This window comes from Syngnathus floridae, chromosome 10 (assembly GCF_059516105.1).
Source record: "Syngnathus floridae isolate MCC-2025c chromosome 10, RoL_Sflo_1.0, whole genome shotgun sequence".
Classification (NCBI taxonomy): Eukaryota; Metazoa; Chordata; class Actinopteri; order Syngnathiformes; family Syngnathidae; genus Syngnathus; species Syngnathus floridae.
In genome coordinates this window covers 1993090-2011461 of record NC_142422.1, presented here as the reverse complement: position 1 = coordinate 2011461, position 18372 = coordinate 1993090, and the positions used below count along the sequence as shown (strand labels likewise).

Below are 18372 nucleotides of genomic sequence, written 5' to 3'. Positions count from 1 at the left end.
GCGCAGCCAGCCGCACACAACTTCCTAGTAATCAAATATCACATGTTTGTCTTAAAAGGCAGAGCCTTGGTTGCCATTAGCATAATTTGGATGTGGAAATGCGACAATTACACTCTCGGGGTGCTGAGGCGACGCCGCGGGTCGTCCATTAGGTGCACTGAATTGGTGGGTAATTACCTTGTCATCCTTAAAGACAGCGACTGACGCAAACAAATTACGATATACTCGGGTTGAATGATTCATCGTTTTCTGATCAAAATTGTGATTTTAGACTGAGATCAGAAGTAACATGCTAGTTTATGCTAACGCTATCGCCTCATGTTTTGTATCTTCATTGAAGATATGTGAATAAGCTTCGGACAATGAGATTTTATTTTTCTTTGGTGGGGTCTTCCCACCAAAGAAAATCAGAAGTAGCATGCTAGTTTATGCTAACCAATCAGTATTAGCTTTCCCCTCATGTTTTGGATCTTAATTAAAAATAAATTAAAATATCCGGCCTTAGAGGATGTTGAAGACTTGGCAGATAGTCTTTCATGTGACAAAGCATCTGAGGAAGTGTTGTGACTTTCACTTGACATTCCTCTAGTGCGGAGGTTTGAAATGTCAGTGCAGTAGCGACTGGGTCGCCCGCCTGCCTGCTTGGTGGCTTCCAAAGCGAAGGGAGACAAATGCGACATGTCACCCAGGAAACCCTCACAGAGGGACTGAGCGACACAAAGATAGACAGATTGGGAGACCCGCCATGTTAGGCGTATTCTGGAGATTAATGTCAGGATTTGATGCCATGTAGGAAGCGCCGAGATATTACAATGTGCAGTTTGGCATTCCGTTCCATAAAGAAGAAACTGTGATTGAAAAGACTTTCAAACCCTAACCTTGACTTGAAATCCAAATTTAAAGCTTACTTTGAAACCTTGCCACTAGCTTCAAAACTCTATCAGCTATTTGAAAAGCAGCAGCGGTGCAGTGAAAGAGGGGGGGGAGCCCACGGGGGGGCTTTCAAGCAGAAGTAAAGCAGGAGGAGAATGTAAAGCAATCCAAGGGGAGGTGAGGGCGACGATGGACGCCGCCCACCTTTCGGGAGGCTAATGACAGGAAAGAGGGAGCCGCCCGCGGGGGTCCCCGCAGGTCGAGGCCTCCTTTTAATTGGTCGTAGGAAAACAAGACGGAGACTTCACGGGGAGAAAAGTCGAGCGCGAGAGGCCAATTACAGCCACGACTTCAGCCATTTATTATTCATGTGCTCACATACAGGATGGATTACGGTTCATAACGTGTTTGACCACCGTTTGGAACAAAAAGCCCAATTTGAAAGACAAATTGAGATTTGAAACCTGATTTTGAACCCCAAACGTTTGTCCCAGGTGTCTCATGTCAGACCTGCAGATCGTCTCCCTTCTTGCATGCAAATGTGTGTGTCTCTCCCGGAGGCGTTGTGCGTGCGCATATTAATTTCATATTTACTCATCTATTTTTAAACCTGCTGAGTGATGACGGCCTGGCACCAGCGAGGCGTCAAAGTCGATTTGATCTAACGCCGTTTGTGTGACTTTCTCACTTTTGAGGAGGAAATGTGCTGCTTATTGTTTCATCGCTTCTGCCACCTCCGCTTTGAATTGATTCATTTCTTTATCGAGTGATATTGTTTGATTTATACAATAGGGTTCTTGCTCCGACACATAAAAATCCCGAGGTCGAGCGAGGTTAGAATAGTTTTGGAGTTTGTATGATAGTTGGTATTTATTTCATTTTGTCTTTTGTTGACTAAATTCAGTTTTTAATTTGTTTTGGATTTTTGTGTAGATTTATTTCATTGATTTTTTTTACTATTATAACTGTAGTCTTCTTGTGGTGGCCATCAAAGATGATGTTTGAAGCCGCCCAGTAACGTTCCTGATCAATAAATGTCCACCTCGGAACAAGAATGACAAAATCGATGCGATTCTTGCTCTGACACGAGACAACAATCAGCGAGAGTTAATTAAAAGCCAACGCTGACACTCTTGATTGAGTGGTATTTACCCTCAGGGACCAGAAAATAAAGAAGGAACGAGGTTCTATTTTTTTTTTTAATCCGTTCTGTGTGACACGATTAACATGCTTCGTGAGGGTTTCAAATTAGGGTTTGGAATTGGAAATAAATGATCGGCTTTCAAGACCTGTTTGAAGTTCTAATTTAGGGTTTCAAATGCCAGTTTTAATAATTACAATCAAAGTGTAAAGGTCAGAGGTATTGCTTGTATTACAAAAGATGAAGTAGCGACTTTGCTAGCAGCGTTACGTAAAAACCGCACAATCACTTTCCAGGAAACTTTGTTCTTCAGAGTTTATAGTTGAAAATAAATCTCAAAAGCGATAAAGTGTCATTTGTGCCGCAATTTAGTAGTTAACTGAAATAGAAACGGCAAGAGTTATTGTCTTCAATCGTTTTTTGTTAGCTAGCTAACGCGAAAACAACTGATATTGTGTTGAGATTTTACTGGGAATTTTATTACCCTTTTGGTTACGGCACTTACTGTAAGTTTTCGACCCTAATTCAGGAAAGTTCCAGTTATGACAGCCCGACACAACAACTGAAATGAATGTCAACATAAATAACAATGTCACAGTGCCAATATCAGCGCAGACAAACACGACGGGTGGCGTCACGCCACCTCCAGCTCCAATTTCCTTCTTAGATTGTTTGCTGCCATCTTTGATTAGGAGCTCTCACTCCATCAGCTATTCGGAATCCAACCCCCGAGGCTAGCGCCGCCGCCGCCGCCACCGTCCTCATGATGCATCCATATAAACAACCCCCCCAAGCCTCTGTGTGTTTAATGCTCCTGTCTGACTCTTCGCTAACACAATTTCCACGGAAAACCAATTTGTTGCCTGTCAGACAGAAAAGCGTCTATTTTTTTTGCCGTGATTTGTCATAACGCCGCTTCGTTTTTCTTGTACGCAACACACGCAAAAATACGCGAGCACTTTTTCATGTTACAAAAGTTTTCAAGTATCAAAAGTTTGGAGTCCCCGGCACCAGTTGCACATGGAATTGGGCGATCGTGTCAATCACAACACCACGCTGGAAAAAGCCTCGAGCAATTAGAACAGGAAGTTGATTTGCAGTAACGATAAAGTTATTCCACTTTCAAGTCATTGCGCGAACGAACCGCTGTGATATCCGATGAGGAAAAAAAATCGCACGTGTGTGTTTTTAAAATACGAGATTAATAGCGACTCCCAGAGTGATTAGCGCCCACTCGGGGAAGAAGTGGCCCGCGGCTGTGTTTCCACAGCTAATTGAAAGCGCTCCTTATTTACTCTTCTCTGCTTTTCGCTTCCTGCTCTGATCCTCGTGGCGCGTGCCGTGATAGCTTCTTTCCACCAGGAGTTCTTCTCGCACCAAAGGCAAGAAAACCAAATTAGGAATCACAGAAGGATTAATGCGCCAGTGGTGCAGGAAGATGGAAATGGAGGAAGGGGGGTGGGGGTGAGATGCTTCAGTCATTTTCCATGGCGGCCTATTTCTTCCTGTTAATTCCTTCACGCCTGTTAGTTTTCAAAGCGGCGGCATTGTGGTGCAGTAGGACACTATGATTGAGAAATTGAGAATTATTTTTAGACGAGCGCTCACTTACGCCCCCTGAGGACATCATTCTGTTTCTTTTGCTTCTCTGTCAGCACTTCCGTAACACTTGGGAGGACATGCTGGGATGTCAGATTCGCACTATTGTTGTGTCGCTAGCAGACGCAGTTTTTCAATCAAGGGGCTTTATTGATTTGGGATAATAATGTCAATAAATGGATGTAAAGGTCCAGAAGAGAAGGAGTTACTACATGGTGTCCCGGTTGGGTCATTTATCATTTGAATTTATAAAAGAAAAAAAAATTTGAATATGCGTTGCAATACTCTGGTTCTACCTTTCACGATATGTAGAATAAATAATTAAATAGAGACTAAATTAAAGAAATAATTTAAATAATACATAAAATAATTAAACATATTCCGGTTCGGCCTTTCACGATATGTAAAAACAAAAAAACTAAATAAATACAAATAAAAAATTGAATATATGATGAATAAATAAATAAAATAATTTTCATCTCAATTAAGGGAAATTGGTTCATTTACACATCTGATAATCTCTCATGGTGCAACGGTTGGGAATGACTGCTCGAAATGTTACTCGCAATCCATTGGCGAGTTCTTTATGAAGACATTAGCCAAGGTCTCCCGACTTTACTTTGACTCGAGGCGAGAACTCGCCCGTGCGAGATGTTAGCAATTTAGCGTTAGCTGACCTCCAAGGCTGAGCAGCTAATGCCTTTTTATTTAACAACGCCGGGCGATTGCAGCTCGTTAGCCGCCGCTAACGCCGCAGCTCTCGGACCAGCGAGCCGACGAGCACGTGCGGCGTCAGCAATCAGCGCTGATTGGATTTTGATCTCCTCCGATTAGGTCTGGAGCACCGAGTCTAATTTAGCAAACCCGACCTGAAGTGAATTCTTAATCACTTGACTATTTGAATTGCAAATTGTCTCAGATCTTTTATTTATCTTTTTTTTTTTTTGTAGGACAGTTTTAATTATAGTTAACGACTGCTGCAGCTGCAGATGTTCGCTCAAAAATGTCACCCGTTGACGTTTGTGTGTTTCATCGGTTCTTCTTCAGTAACGATGAGTTATTTTTCTACGCCATGCATATCAATGAACAAAAAGGAGGCCACTTATTATAGTTGCTAGCCACAGACAATGTTAAAAGGGCAAAGCAATCATGACAGTCTCCCTGTTTGTGTCTCAGGCGGGACGTCCACGTTGCGTCTGTCGTCGGTGCGAGAGCTGCCGGAACAGTTGCAGGAGCTTTACCAGCAAGGCTTCCTCCTGGCCGCCATCCACCCGTTCATCCACCCCTGCGGCCCGGAATCCAACAGCCCGCAACATCAACTCTACCGGGCCATCTTGGTTCAGATCAACGATGGGTACGTCAGAGCACACAAATTTCTTAGCCAAGTATTTGTATGTACGCTTCAATTCTTACAAAATGGCTGCTTTAAAACAAAATGGCAGACTTCCTGTCCAATTTCGGACATTGGCACTTGACTTTTTTTTTTTTCTCATGCGCCCTGTTAAAATTGACCCACTCAATCCGTTTAGCTGGTCTCAGTCTCGTTGATGCTTTCAAATTTTCTAGGGGGCGCTAGTGAGTAAGAATTGGGTGGTCTTGGTCTTGATTGGTACCCTAAGATTTAATATTTTCACCAGGATAGAACGAATAAACTCTGATTCTCATGGGGGAGTTGATGGAGAGAACATTTTAAAGATTCAGCAGGGCTTGAATGAAATATTTATTATTCAAAAATGGAGCGTCTTGTGAGATCGGCCACTTGACAAGTTAATTTTAAGCTATTTTGCTGTTTTATCAAGATTGCATTGAAAATAATTGAACGAAATAATCAGTAAATAAATTTCCGCATTCACATGACTGAAAAAAGTGACCTAAAATGCTTTTTTTTTTGCATTATCTGTCAAATGTAAACAGCGCCAACATGCATCGTGAGCACTATTGCAGCTCGAAAACAAGACAGCACTGTAGTACCTCTCACTTGACTGACGCGAGGGGTAATTTGCCCCCCCACCCCCTCCCCACGGAGTCCCCACCTCGCCTCAAAAAAAAAAATAAAATGTCAACTGTCAAATCCCCCAATGTTCCATTAGGCAGCGATGTGACCAAGTTACACTTGAACAGGCAATGGCTGATGGGAAGTATTCATCATTACTGGATTGTAGGGAGAAGCTGACGACGAAGCGAGTTGGGGGGGGTGATAATGAGGTCCCCACTAAAGAGCAGTAGAGGTGAGCGGCCGGCATGAAATGACTCACAAACAGGTGAAGAAATGTTCTGTGGCACGCTGCATTGTCATAGCAATGGATGGAGGCCATGCATGGATGGCTGGAAGGAAGGAAGGAAGGAAGGAAAGGGGGAGTGCTGGAGCAGAGGGAAAAAAAAAGAAGAAAGGCACCGGAGGGAGTCGACTTCTCCGCCGGGAGTCTTTTTATAGCCTCGTCGTCGCCTGTTGCACGAGAGAAAGACTTTTATGTTGCAGCGCTGAGTGCACCTCGTAAATGTCCACTTATCTGACAGGAAGTGATGTCACAAAGGGAAGGGGTGCGTGAAAAGCTGCGGCGTGGCGTTTAAAAATGACATTTTAAAAATCTCTTCTAGCTTCAGCGTTTCATTTTTTCCACCCTAAACGCATTATAAATGAACGGCATCTCGATTTGAGCTCCTTCAGATATCCTTAGTAGGGTTCTAATTTTGATAAGTCTCCATTTTCACAGCCAGCGCAAGTCTAGGGCAAAAAAAGGGACATTTGCGCCGTTGAGGGGGTGAACACAACCGACATGCTTCTTGCCTTTCTTTGGTCACAGCGGGCACAAACAAGTCATCCATGAACCCCAAACAGCAACATCTGTCACCGTAACGCAACATGAACGTTGTCCTGCAGAGATGGGGGCGGGGCATCAGTTGCCGCATGTTTGTCAGAGTTCACACAGTAGGTGTCGCTTTGGCATTTTCACAGCCCCAGGGTGCAAATGCAAACAAATCCGTCCTGTGTTTCCTTCTTTAACACATATCATTCCCGTCAATTTTATTTACTTTTATATTCCGTTTGTGGGATACGTTTTAAGCGGCAACATCTATCTCAAGGGGCGGCCATTTTGTCACTTGCTGTTGACTGGAAAATAACCTTACAGTGCCGAAGGGCTCAGCTTGTAAAGGTCACATGACCAAACTAAAAAAAACACGTATGCCGTGATTGGTTGATTTATGTATGCTGCCCCCGGTGGCAAAACACCAGAAGAAGAATGTCGTCGTCTCCACCACGCCGGATGCGTCCTGAACCTTTTCCCGTCCAAATCAAATTACGCGCATTAGAGCTCTCGATGGCTGGATTGTCTGAGGAGCCATTGTCACGACTCTCGGCACACAAATGACAAAATTGACTTTTTTCTCCCCTCGCTATCCAATGGCGTGTTCATGCTAAAAGCTTTTCATTTCATCTTCTTCTTTACGCAGTAACTTGAGAAGAGATTTTAAAAAGTATGCGAGTGCGCGTATGAACGAGCGCTCGTATGGCTCCCTGGACGATCGCAAACAGAGCACAAGGGTGTAAAAATAGATTAAATGCAATGTATGATTCATAACCTCATGTTTGTATTAGCCTTTGATGTCATCTACGCCGAAAAAAGATTTCTTTTTTGTACATTATATGGCAATATTTAGGTGGGATAAAAAAATCTCATTTCATTTTCTCTTTTTTACATTTTGGATCACAACTATGAGCAAAAAAAAAAAACTAATCTTTTACACAGCAAGTGAACGTTGGCCGAAATTGTTGGATTCTAGTGACATTGATTTGCTCTTGCTGTTAAAACTGTCACCATGACGACAGAGCCACAATGCTTTCCCCTTCCAGACCCAAGGTTTTTGTTCATATTATGCAATTTTCGTTTCAGAATTTATAACTACGCAGGTGTCTTCATAAAAAGCCGCCTGGCATTCAAAAACTCACAAAGGATGAAGAATTACAGCCCACTTATCATCCATAAAGACGCCTACAATTGACATTTACAATATAATGCACGTCGATGATGATGCAATTCACTCCAATTGTGATGAGATCATGCAAAATGATTCAATCCATTCACGATAACTTCACTCCAATTATGATTCACTCTGGTTTCAATACGCTTCACTGCAATTATGATACGATTCACTGATCACAATGTGATACGATTAATTCATATTCAAATATGATTCAGTTCAATTATAGGAGTCACTCCAACCACGATATAATAAAACTTATGGTTTAGGCCATTTATATATATATATTTCACATCAACGATGATAATAAATAAATAAAATACATTATCATCCGATACTGATTCGATTCATTCTGGATTTAAATACGATTCTTTTCTATTACCGCAATGCAATACAATTGACTCCAGTTACTGTTTGATTCACTAATTAGTACACATTTCTATTTAATGTCTATTCAATTCCACTTCCAGAGAAAAACGTTTCTATGGCGATAAAAGTAACCGCACAGATTGGCATCCGGTTGTGTGCGTGCGTCTGAGGCGTTAAAAGTCAGCAAGTGTCAACTTCTCTGCACGCGAGATCGAACACCAGAAGCTCTAATGCACCCTGCTGTATATCGGGTGACTTCACTCTTGTCACGCGCACACACGTACAAACACGCACGCGGTGAGGAAAAGGCCGTTCGGGGCTTCTTGTCAACAGGATGAGCAGCAGGGAGATGGAAACAGCAACGTTTTCCTCCTGGGGGCCGATGTGGGAGAAGATCGGAGGGGAAACGTCTTCTTATAAATAGAAAGCAGCCTGCTTGAAGACACTTGTGTGCGTGTGTGTGTGTGTGTGTGTGAGGAAATTTGCATGGAATTTCCTGCCTTCACGCGTCTTGCCTTTCATCTGCGAGAGTCTTTAAGTTGGTTACATTGTCGTTGTCGCCTCCCGCAGGCCAACAATCCCAGCAGCAAATGTTTACACGCTCCCTGCGTTTACACGGCCACAGTGAACAACAACACATTTTATTTTATTTTTTTAAATCCCTATTTGAACTTCTCCTGAAAGTCAAAGTGAAACTAATGTTGTGTTCTCCCCGCAGGGTGGACAGGAGGCAGGCGGTGTGCCCGCCGTGCAGGCTGCAGTTGGAGCAGTGTGTGCCCGCAGAGCAGGTGCCAACCCCGGAGCTCATCCAGGGCTACGTCAAGAAGGTAACAACTCAAACAACATATCAGACTTCGACCTTCACCTCAACTACGGTACGATTACCTCAAATGTATTCAATCGATGGCACGATTAATTCAAAATACGGTGGAAAAGATTCACTTTGATGATTCGATTCACACCAATCACGATGTGATATGATTCACTCCAGTTGGGATTTATTACATTTATGACTCATTCCAGATTCCGTGCAATACGAGTCATTCCAGTTTTCATACGATGGTACGATCAATTCCAGATATGGTGGAAAAGATTCACTTTGATGAGTTGATTCATAACAATCACGATGTCACTCCAGTTGGGATTCATTACATTTATGATTCACTCCAGATTCTGTGCGATACGATTCACTCGTTTTGAGTCACTCCATTTTGTAGGATTCACTCAATTCACAAAACGACTTACTCCAGCCACGATGCGAAATGATTCAGTCATGTGATACGAATCCTCCCAATTAGCAAAACGGTTCACTCAGTAACATTACGATTTACTCCAATTACGAAACATTGATTTTTTTTCCTAATTTGAACGCAACGCGATACGTCTTAATTTGAGTTCTTCATCTTCTAACATCTAACCTGTTTGCAAACACGGCCAGGATGCTGGCACCCCGACACCCCGCCCCTTGAAGTTTCCCCCCTCGAACCCTCTTTGCCCTTCCATTAGTCATGCCTCCGCCATCCTGTTGGACCTCATTACCGCCGCTTATCGTTTTCATCTGCTGAGCTGAGCGGGAAAGCTGGAATTCTATTCCAACTGAGACTTACAGGGATGACTTTTCCCTTCTCTATCATTATTTTAGCTTTCTCTCAATCTCTGTCATTATCCGCCGGCTTGCATCATGACCTTCAGATGCCTTCTCCGTAATATCGGCGCCGGGAGGAAATGGAGAAAACTTCCAACTTGTTGTTACCCCGCCGGCGGGATGATTCCGGAATATTGTTCTGCAGAGTTTGCGCCTGGCAATCATCTTGGCTAACGAAGGGGAAAGAAAGCGGCGCAATGTGCTTTGACCTAAAAGGCGTCTGGCTCACCTTGTCGCTACCTTCTCGGTGTTTACGCCGCGGGAGACGGTCGTGCCCGAGGTCGCGTTTGACGGGTGCATCTGTCGGCGGTTGATCCAGACGGAAATATCTCAACTGTGTCATGAATATATCACGGTGACACCCGCAGCAATCATTCCCGATCCCAGGAGGTCTGCGCTTCATCGGCACGACTTCTCGCATCGCGAGGCGCACATCATACACCAAAGTTAACGGTGTGAAATTTCGGGAGCAACCAAAACTGAACCCCCAAAAAAAGTTACAGCTCAATTTAATTAAATGTTAGCAAAAAAAAATGAGCACAATGGGCTCCAAACTGCGAGTTAGCGAATATTTTAACACTTACATTCATACAAAAACATTATGGGCTACAAAATAATGACTAAAAGGAGCTAATGAACATATTTCCACAGTGTCATTATTTTTTTTTTCTACAGGCAGATGTTTTGATAGCAGATCTCATTAGATTGCCAAGCTAATACCGCGGGTGTGCTTTGGATGGCGTTATTGGAATTAATGTGTGTGTTCTACTTGGTCAAGCAAGGCCTTTAACAAAATGATGTTAATGACGATAGCGTTATTGAAAATGAATTCATTCAAATGCGCCGGTGCTCTCCGTTCATCGCCCCCCCTCCCTCTTCCATCACCTCGTCCATCACCCCCCCCCTCCGCCGCCCCGTGTATTATCCTTAAATGAAAAAACAAGCTTTTATCTGCGTGATTCCATTTGGACGCATGGCAAGGAGCAGCGTGGCATGGCAGCCGTCGCCTCGCATCAAGCAATGAGACTGGGAAGCCATTTGACTGTTTTCCAATTTAATTTCATAGTGAATAACCTGCAATTTGATTTTTATTCTCTTCCATCACGGAGATGGCGGCGGAGGGCTGCCATCATTTTTTTTTTTTTTTGAGGGAAGGCGTGTTTGGATGCCGGGAATGGCGGCCATTAACGTTCTTCCACGGCAAACGGCTCAATCTTTCTCTCTGGAACAATTGCAACATAAAATGCCAGTCGACGGGAACGCAATCTAAGGGGGGGTGCTGACTTTTGAAAACGTTCCAGTTGCCTTCCCAAATGTTGCCGGAAATGATTATAAAATGTGTTTCGAACTAAAATGAGGCTTTTGAGACGATTTTGTTTTTGTGCTTATGATAGACATGTCTACCAAATTACATGTTGCTAGCTAAAACTAGCTTGGGTTTTCAAATGGCTGCTAACGTGTTTGTCTTTCTTCCCAACAGCAGATCCAGGACGCGGCCGAGCAAGGTGTCACATTTGTGGGCTTCGTGCAAGAACCCTACGGGGCACCCTGCACCATGATCCGAGAACCAGACACCCCCTCGCTTTCCCTGCACTCCAGCCCCAGCTCTGTGCTGGGCTCCCTGGGGAGCTGCAGCCCCTCCGACCCCTCCAGTCCCACCCGCCACGGACATCCAGGAAAGGAGACAAACGCGTGCGAGAACTCGGGGAATCACTCGGGGGGACTCTCCGTGGCTTCGTCACCGATATCTGAGGAGTTGACGGAGGAGGCGGAGTCACTGTGCCAGAACAACAGTGCACCAGAGACAAAGCAGAGGAGCAGATACCAGCAGAGAACCTGTGGTGAGTGGTAACCATGGTTACCGTCTTTCAATTTCAAAAAACAATATACATGTATATTTTTTTTTCAATCAATAACTTCAATCTGGCTTCACACAGTTTCTGCAAAATGGTAGAACCAGAATTTCTCAGCTTGTGCCTTTCTTGCAAAGAAGAACATTGCTGAGGCCTCCCACCATCAGATAATTAGATGTCATCATCAACTAGAAAAGAAAAGTATTAATCTCCTCAGTCTGGTCGCAGGAAGCCAAGAAGCGTTTGTGTTATTTTGTGCGACTAAACCCCCTCCACCCCTCCCCTCCCCACCGACTACACTAATTGGTCCGTGGAGGGTCGGCAAAGGTCATCATTCCAGTCTGCGCGCAGCTTGTCGAGCCACAAAGACACGCCGGACATTTTTATCCTGCCCGACAAATCCAAACAATCGCGATAAGGATGTACCACACAAAGCGCTAACGAGCTGTAATTAAGATAGCCAAAGGTCAAAATGTCTAATCGGGGGAAAAGGACACAACTGCTTGACTCGTTTGACTGTGAGTTATTTCAGTGGCTCTCTTTATTTCATGAATAAACCGATTGGAGCGGTCATATTAATCATGGATGGCGGGCCGCAAACGGCCCCCCGGGCGGCAGTTTGGACACCCTTGTCTTTTGAAGTAACGCGAGCGCAGCGGCACGCTTTCCCGCTATTGCCTCAACATTACGCCATAACACTCGGCTTCGGGCTGTAATCCTCCAAAAAAAACAAAACAATCATTCCGCTTCAAGAATATCTTGAACAGAAAGCCCAATTAGCACGTCTGCGAAATAATCCGCAACAGTTTCGTCGGGTTCCTCGCAGGCCTCACATGAATAGCGCCCACCCGTCCACGGTCTATGCACAACAGATGGCGACGCCCACTTCACCCCCGAGAGAGAGCAGATCATGTATGCTGTGCCACGGGAGAGAAAAAAAACAAAAAAAACACTCTAAATGTATGTGTGACTCGTATGAAACACGGCATGACATGTCTCCATCTGGGCGTCCATCTTTCTGGGTTCAGCCCAGACGCTGCGAGAAGTGGAGGCCCCGTGCCAAGCTCCCATGTCGCTCGGTTTCCTCGCTCCAACGCCTCGAGCTTGGGCCGGCTTGATCCCCGAGCGTCGCGGCCAGCGTTGGCACACCAAGAGAGAGGAAGCGAGACGTGACCGGAAAAGCTTGGCAGGCTTTGATTGATCTGTCCCACAGGAGCTTTCTCGCTCCGATTAGACAAATGTAACATTAATAGGTTGCATCACTCGGTGCTTTGCCTCGTGGCTATCCGTGCGTGCCGTGGACTATCTGGCTGTGCATTAGTTCTTTTTCCTTGTTTGTGTTTTTATTGGGGTGTGCCAAGCGAGGTTATATTATTTTGAGATTTTTCATTTTGGTTAATTCTTAGTCCGTTTTTTTTTTATTTTATTTAGTTTGTTTTTATTAGCAGGTTTAATTGTTTGCATTCGTTTTAGTTTGTTTTTTTTGTTTAACTTTAGTTTAGCTTTTATTATTTTTAGTATTAATTTTATTATTTTTTAAAATCACGTTTTATGTATTTCATGTGCGTAGGATTTAAAAAAATATATTTTTGTTTAATTTTAGTTTAGCTTTTATTATTTTTAGTATTAATTTAAAAAACAAATCCACGAAATAGATTATTGCTGTTGGTGGCCATTTTCAAGTTAAAGCAAAGAATGAGTCAAAACTTCAAATAACTCGACAGCAAGTGACGGAAATGGAAATTTGATGATGCATAACCGACCATAATGACCATTTTAATGCTTTGCTCCAGAGCACAAACACAGCTCCAACATCTCGCTTTTTAAAAAGCAGCAAAACGTGCCGAGTCAGCGGAGGAAGGTCACACGAGCTCAACAAAGACAACTTATTTGTCTTTATTATCTGTGAAGTGCAAGGCCTCTGCTAAATGATTGATGTTATTTGCTGCTGAGGCCGTTGTAGATAAAGAAACGTAAACGTATCTGCTCATCTAGAATTTTGCACTCTCGGAGGTTGGGCGTCATCTGATATCATCTTCTTTATTATGTCGCATCGCCCTTTCAAAATCGGGCCTCTTCTTCAGTATCGTCCACACACCGAAGCTAAAGTTCACAATCGATCATCTTTATTTCGTGTCTCCTGCAACGGTATATTCTTTAGTCGTTGTCGCCGGTGGACAATTTTTTTTTTTTCGGGTTTGAAGACAACGGGAAGCACTCCTGACTGAATATTTCTAGTTTTGTTCATCTCTCTGAAATCGTTCAATGTTCATTCCCACTTGCTATGTGTGCCCTGACCAACTGAGGGCAGTATAATATAATTTATTCATGGCGGAGGATAAAGAACGTGTGAATATTGTATTAGCCGTCTACATATTTCTCGAACTCGTGTTCAAATATTGGATATGCTAAAAGGGTTATGAATCCTTATTCAGATACTATTTGTTCGTAGTTACTCTGAACTGCGTTAGCATTAAGCTAGCAGAATTTAAGTCCGAGTTACGCGCTGGTGGCTTCGTTAGAATTCCGCAGCGACTGGCCGAAATGTCAACGTTTGGCGGGGAGACTTTGGCGTCCGGCCGCCTCGTCCGTCACACCGGCTTGACAGGAAGCGCTTATGAATGATTCATTTTGCCCACACGCCGACACCGGAACCGAGCCCTGAATCCCACATCGGGGTCTGTTTATGTGCGAGTTGTTTGTTTTCTTGCCTTTGTGTTTGTTGTTTTATGTATTCTACTTTTTTTTGGTCTTTTACATTTCTGCCAATCTTGGATCGTCTCTAATTCTGCCTTCCATCTGGTCGACTGTGGTTCAGGTGCACTCACCGACCGCCTCCTTCATCTGCTCGGCACTCGGCTTTTGTCTTTTTTTCCTCCTCGGTGACTGCGAGCGGAGCAAAAATATTTCCAAAGAAAGGAGAAAAAAAAAAAAAACTCCCACTTGGCCTGTCTTTGATACAGGGACACGTGCGCTCTTTTCTCTTCTCTCCCCCTAAGCCGTCTGCATTATGTATACGCTTCCTCTTGATGTAAACAGCGAGCCGGCGGCGGAGCCTTTAATGCATTATTCACTCAGTCTAGCCGCAAATTAACTGGCAGTGTAAACGCTCCCTCTTAACTCGCTGCATTCCTGGAAAAAACAATCGCGGGGAAAATTGCGAGCCGCTATTAATTCGCCGCACGCTCGGGTCGGGGAGAAGAGACGCGACAAAAGGGGGATCGAATTTTGTGCACATCAGCACATATCGCGCCACTGTATGCTAATCATACAGAACAGACGGAGCAAAGAGTCACCAAAAGTTCTGACTTTGTTTTAATGACCTGAGTGACTTAGTCGTCTCACAGGATGCTACAAATCCCGATCGAGCGGAGACTTTGACTTCAAGGCCGCGGGTCGATACAGTTGGGGAACAAAAACACACGAGATAACTTGAGAACTTTTCACACTGCACTTAGCACTGGTAGGATGCTAGCAAGCAGCTACAAACTAGCTCGTATTTGTCTTTTCTCTCCACAGGGGCTGAACTTCTGGCTTTGTTCAACCACCCGGCAGTGCGCGAGGGCGGCACGGTGAAGTACTACACGGTCAAGGTGCCGCTGCGAGTGCACGCCGGCATCAACGGCGGCGGCGGCGACGTCCGAGAGGTGGAAGCTAACTGGCTGGATCACATGACGCAGCACTTTAACAACGGAGCCTCGCTGGTCGACGGGCACTTCTACCTCGGAGACATTGACGGTAAATAACGGGCGGTCACGACATCCGTCTGGCTTTCCTTGCCGGTATTCAAACTATTTCCTGTTTGGGTTCTTTGGTGGGCTTTGGTGGGGCATGGCAGTGAGTGTCAACAAGCTGCAAGTCCTTCATCTGGCAACGTGAACATCTGGAAACGGATTTTACACATGAAAGCCTCCTGCCCAGCTTTGTGTTGACAAAAAAGTTTCTTGAAAGAAGAAGAATAAAAGCTGCCATACTCAGGTGCTGCTGTTTTGGTTAGCAACAGAATCCAAATGGGCTAAGATGTTCATTAACTCTCAGCCGTGTGGCATACAGTTCGGAAGAAGCTCGGCCGCAAAATTAATAAGAGTTAGCCTCCGTTTAGTAAACAAACATCAGTGTCATGTTCCCGCATTGTGACCTTTTTCCAGCAGATGTTCCGGCACCTTCCCATCTTCCATCTGATCCGCTTTGTTCTAGAGATCGCCGCAAGTGCTCTTTGTACACGAGTGTTGTCATGGTGACATCGCGGCCGGCCTGCCGTCATCGTCGTTTGCATACGCATGTCGTGCGCAGTATGTGTGTGTCATATTTGGAGAAAAGCGTGTGAGCGTATTTTCATCTGTGTGTGTTTGGCTGTGGCCGCAGGTAATATAAACATATTAAATTTACCCAAATGCATTCAACATTGATACTCGAGCGTACGTCGTCACCAGAGTGGAGTTTCCTGAGCAAGACGTGCAGAAGTGCAAAACAGGACTGTCTTTTGTTACTCGAATGGCTTAATCTCGCTCTCTGCTGTGAGGATTTAGTCTTTTTCGTTTCTTTTTTTCCCCCTTGTCACACATGCCTGAGCCGCTATTCAACATGCGCCACACTCGGCTCGCCACGCGATCTAAATTTGGGCAAGGACGACAAACACGCTGCCACTCAAATCAGCCCACGAGCAAATTTTTCGTATGTCATGAAAAAGGTTTCGCAAAGTGTTGCTGTTAGTTCGCGTTGTTGGACTTGTGGGACGTTCAAATGCTTAAACAAAACGCAGGAATATCCATTGATATCGTCAGACCTAGTATATATTAAAAAAATAAATTAACATATACATTCAAATGAAATTAATGTATCAAATAACAATTAAATGAGTTAATTCAATGTATATATTAAATTAAGATTAAATGAATGCATTGAAATCAAATAAATGTTTTTAAAATGAAAATCAAATTAATCTTACATGAGAATCATTTTAATACATTATAATTAAAACTTGCTTTCATTCCAATTGAAACCAATGTATTAAGTTAACGTGTAAAGAATCACACAGTAATACATTAAAAATAAATGTTGAAATTGAATTAACACATTAAAGTAACAATTCATGTTCTTCGAGTGCATGTAGCCCACGTCTCCTCTTAGCTGCATAGCTCCAAAATACGATGCGTCTAATGCCGGAATCCAGAAAGATGCAGGTGCATAACAAACATCTACTAAATAAATAAATCGCCGTTGACGTTGCGACAAGGCAAGCGGCACCGAGCTAATCCCTTTGTTACACATCGCAAGCTGTGTTGGACTAGCAGAAGGATTAGTCTGCATCCACAAACATTACTGTTGCTATTCCCGTATTATCATCTACACCAGGAAATAATCATGACTTGAATGATTATTTCAATCTTTGGCTTCCTCTAGCTATTTGAGACGGTCAAAATAACGACAAGCGAGCATTGTCGCTGTCGGGCGTAATGCGTCCATATTGTGGGTCGGTTATATTTACAAACGATAAAGCAATCTAAAAATATATATCATGATATAAAAATCAGTTCATAAAAAAAATGTCCGCCATGTTGTGGAGTCTCAGCGTTATGTTGAAGTGAGTTGAGGAGCTTCATTTAGACAAAACTAGTGCTTTGGTATCTATAGACAATTACAGCTTTTTTTTGCAGTAGGGACTCAATTGCTCGCAGATTGCTATTCGTAGCACATCACTCAACTGTCTTTTACTGCCATGTAAATTCTGCCTAGCAACAGAGATGAACAGTACCAGCTACGCACACACAGGTTCACCAGACCCCGTCCCGTCCACTGTGTGAAATATAAATGAGCTGTCAGCGCCAGTCCCGGCCTCCATTTTGAAACTGGCAGACATGACCTCGGTCACACGGCTTTCTCCGAGCCTTAATGCGCACGCACTAATGAGCACAAAATGATGTGTATTTCATTTTTCATTTCACACAATCATTTATTGATTAACCACCCAGAATGCATCGCTCTGACATCAAACATCGGAGTTTGCCCGGCGGTGCGGCTTTCCCCTTTAAATGTGTCAGTCAAACGCCAAATCCAGAAGCGCCGTCACACTTTAGTCACCCGGAAAATATCGTGCAAAACGTGAACTCTGTACATTTCGAGAATGCGGCGATTTGATTGGTTGACAGAGGATGGTCACTCCAGAATGGGTAGAGGAGAAAAAACAAAGTCTGGATGCTTGGATGTGGGGGGGGGGTCTGGAGTGAACAATGTCTGCATTTGAGGGAGCCAGCAGATGTCTGAAGCATCTTCAATTGAGAGTGCACCAGCCCCTAATTAGGTTTTGGGGAGGCATCTATATGAATCCCCCCCCCCCCCCTTCTCGCTGTCTGTCCGCTTTCCTATCCTCCTTCCTGTCGCTCTAGCCATAGGCCCCGCCCCTCCCCACCAACACTATTATTGGGGTCTCGTAATGAAATGTGGAGTGTCTTGTGTTGCGTCTGGGCTCGGGCAAACTGTATTAGCGTGGAAATGGCAGGGCAGTAATGAGAAAGCACTCAGGGCCAGCCTGGATGACCGTGCGCCAATTGCCCAACACACGTGTGTGCGTGTGTGTGTGTTGAAGAGGAATAACAAGAAATGCGGAGGGGAGGCTTGGGGGGGGGTCATGAAGGCCAGTCTGTCTGGGATGAGATGCAAAGGGAACGTATTAGCAGCGTTGGAGCATGTTTGAGATCATGTGACCCAGTCACCCTTATTGCACTGCCTGTCAAAGACAGATTTATTCATACTAAAAATGATTTTTTTTTTTCATTGCAGATTTGCTTCCAAAGTCGGTGGAGAGCGTCTTTGTGTTCCAGGAAGCCAGCGAAGGTGAGGCCAATACTACCTACGACGCCATCGTGGTGGAGCAGTGGACCGTCATTGACGTAGGTGCACTTTTGGTTCGA

General features: G+C 44.2%; 2 protein-coding genes across 3 annotated transcripts in view; one reads left to right on the top strand and one right to left on the bottom strand.

The window, feature by feature from the left end:
- The window catches only part of plcl2 (phospholipase C like 2), a 61620-nt gene that overhangs the window by 27441 nt on the left and 15807 nt on the right, over positions 1 to 18372 (bottom strand). The window lies entirely within an intron of this gene.
- The window catches only part of rftn1b (raftlin, lipid raft linker 1b), a 38253-nt gene that overhangs the window by 11903 nt on the left and 7978 nt on the right, over positions 1 to 18372 (top strand). Inside the window, exons 3-7 of the mRNA XM_088387331.1 lie at positions 4790 to 4967; positions 8682 to 8790; positions 11089 to 11449; positions 14981 to 15199; positions 18242 to 18351. Of these exons, the coding sequence (XP_088243457.1) occupies positions 4790 to 4967; positions 8682 to 8790; positions 11089 to 11449; positions 14981 to 15199; positions 18242 to 18351 (977 nt within the window). The remainder of the gene's footprint in view (positions 1 to 4789; positions 4968 to 8681; positions 8791 to 11088; positions 11450 to 14980; positions 15200 to 18241; positions 18352 to 18372) is intronic.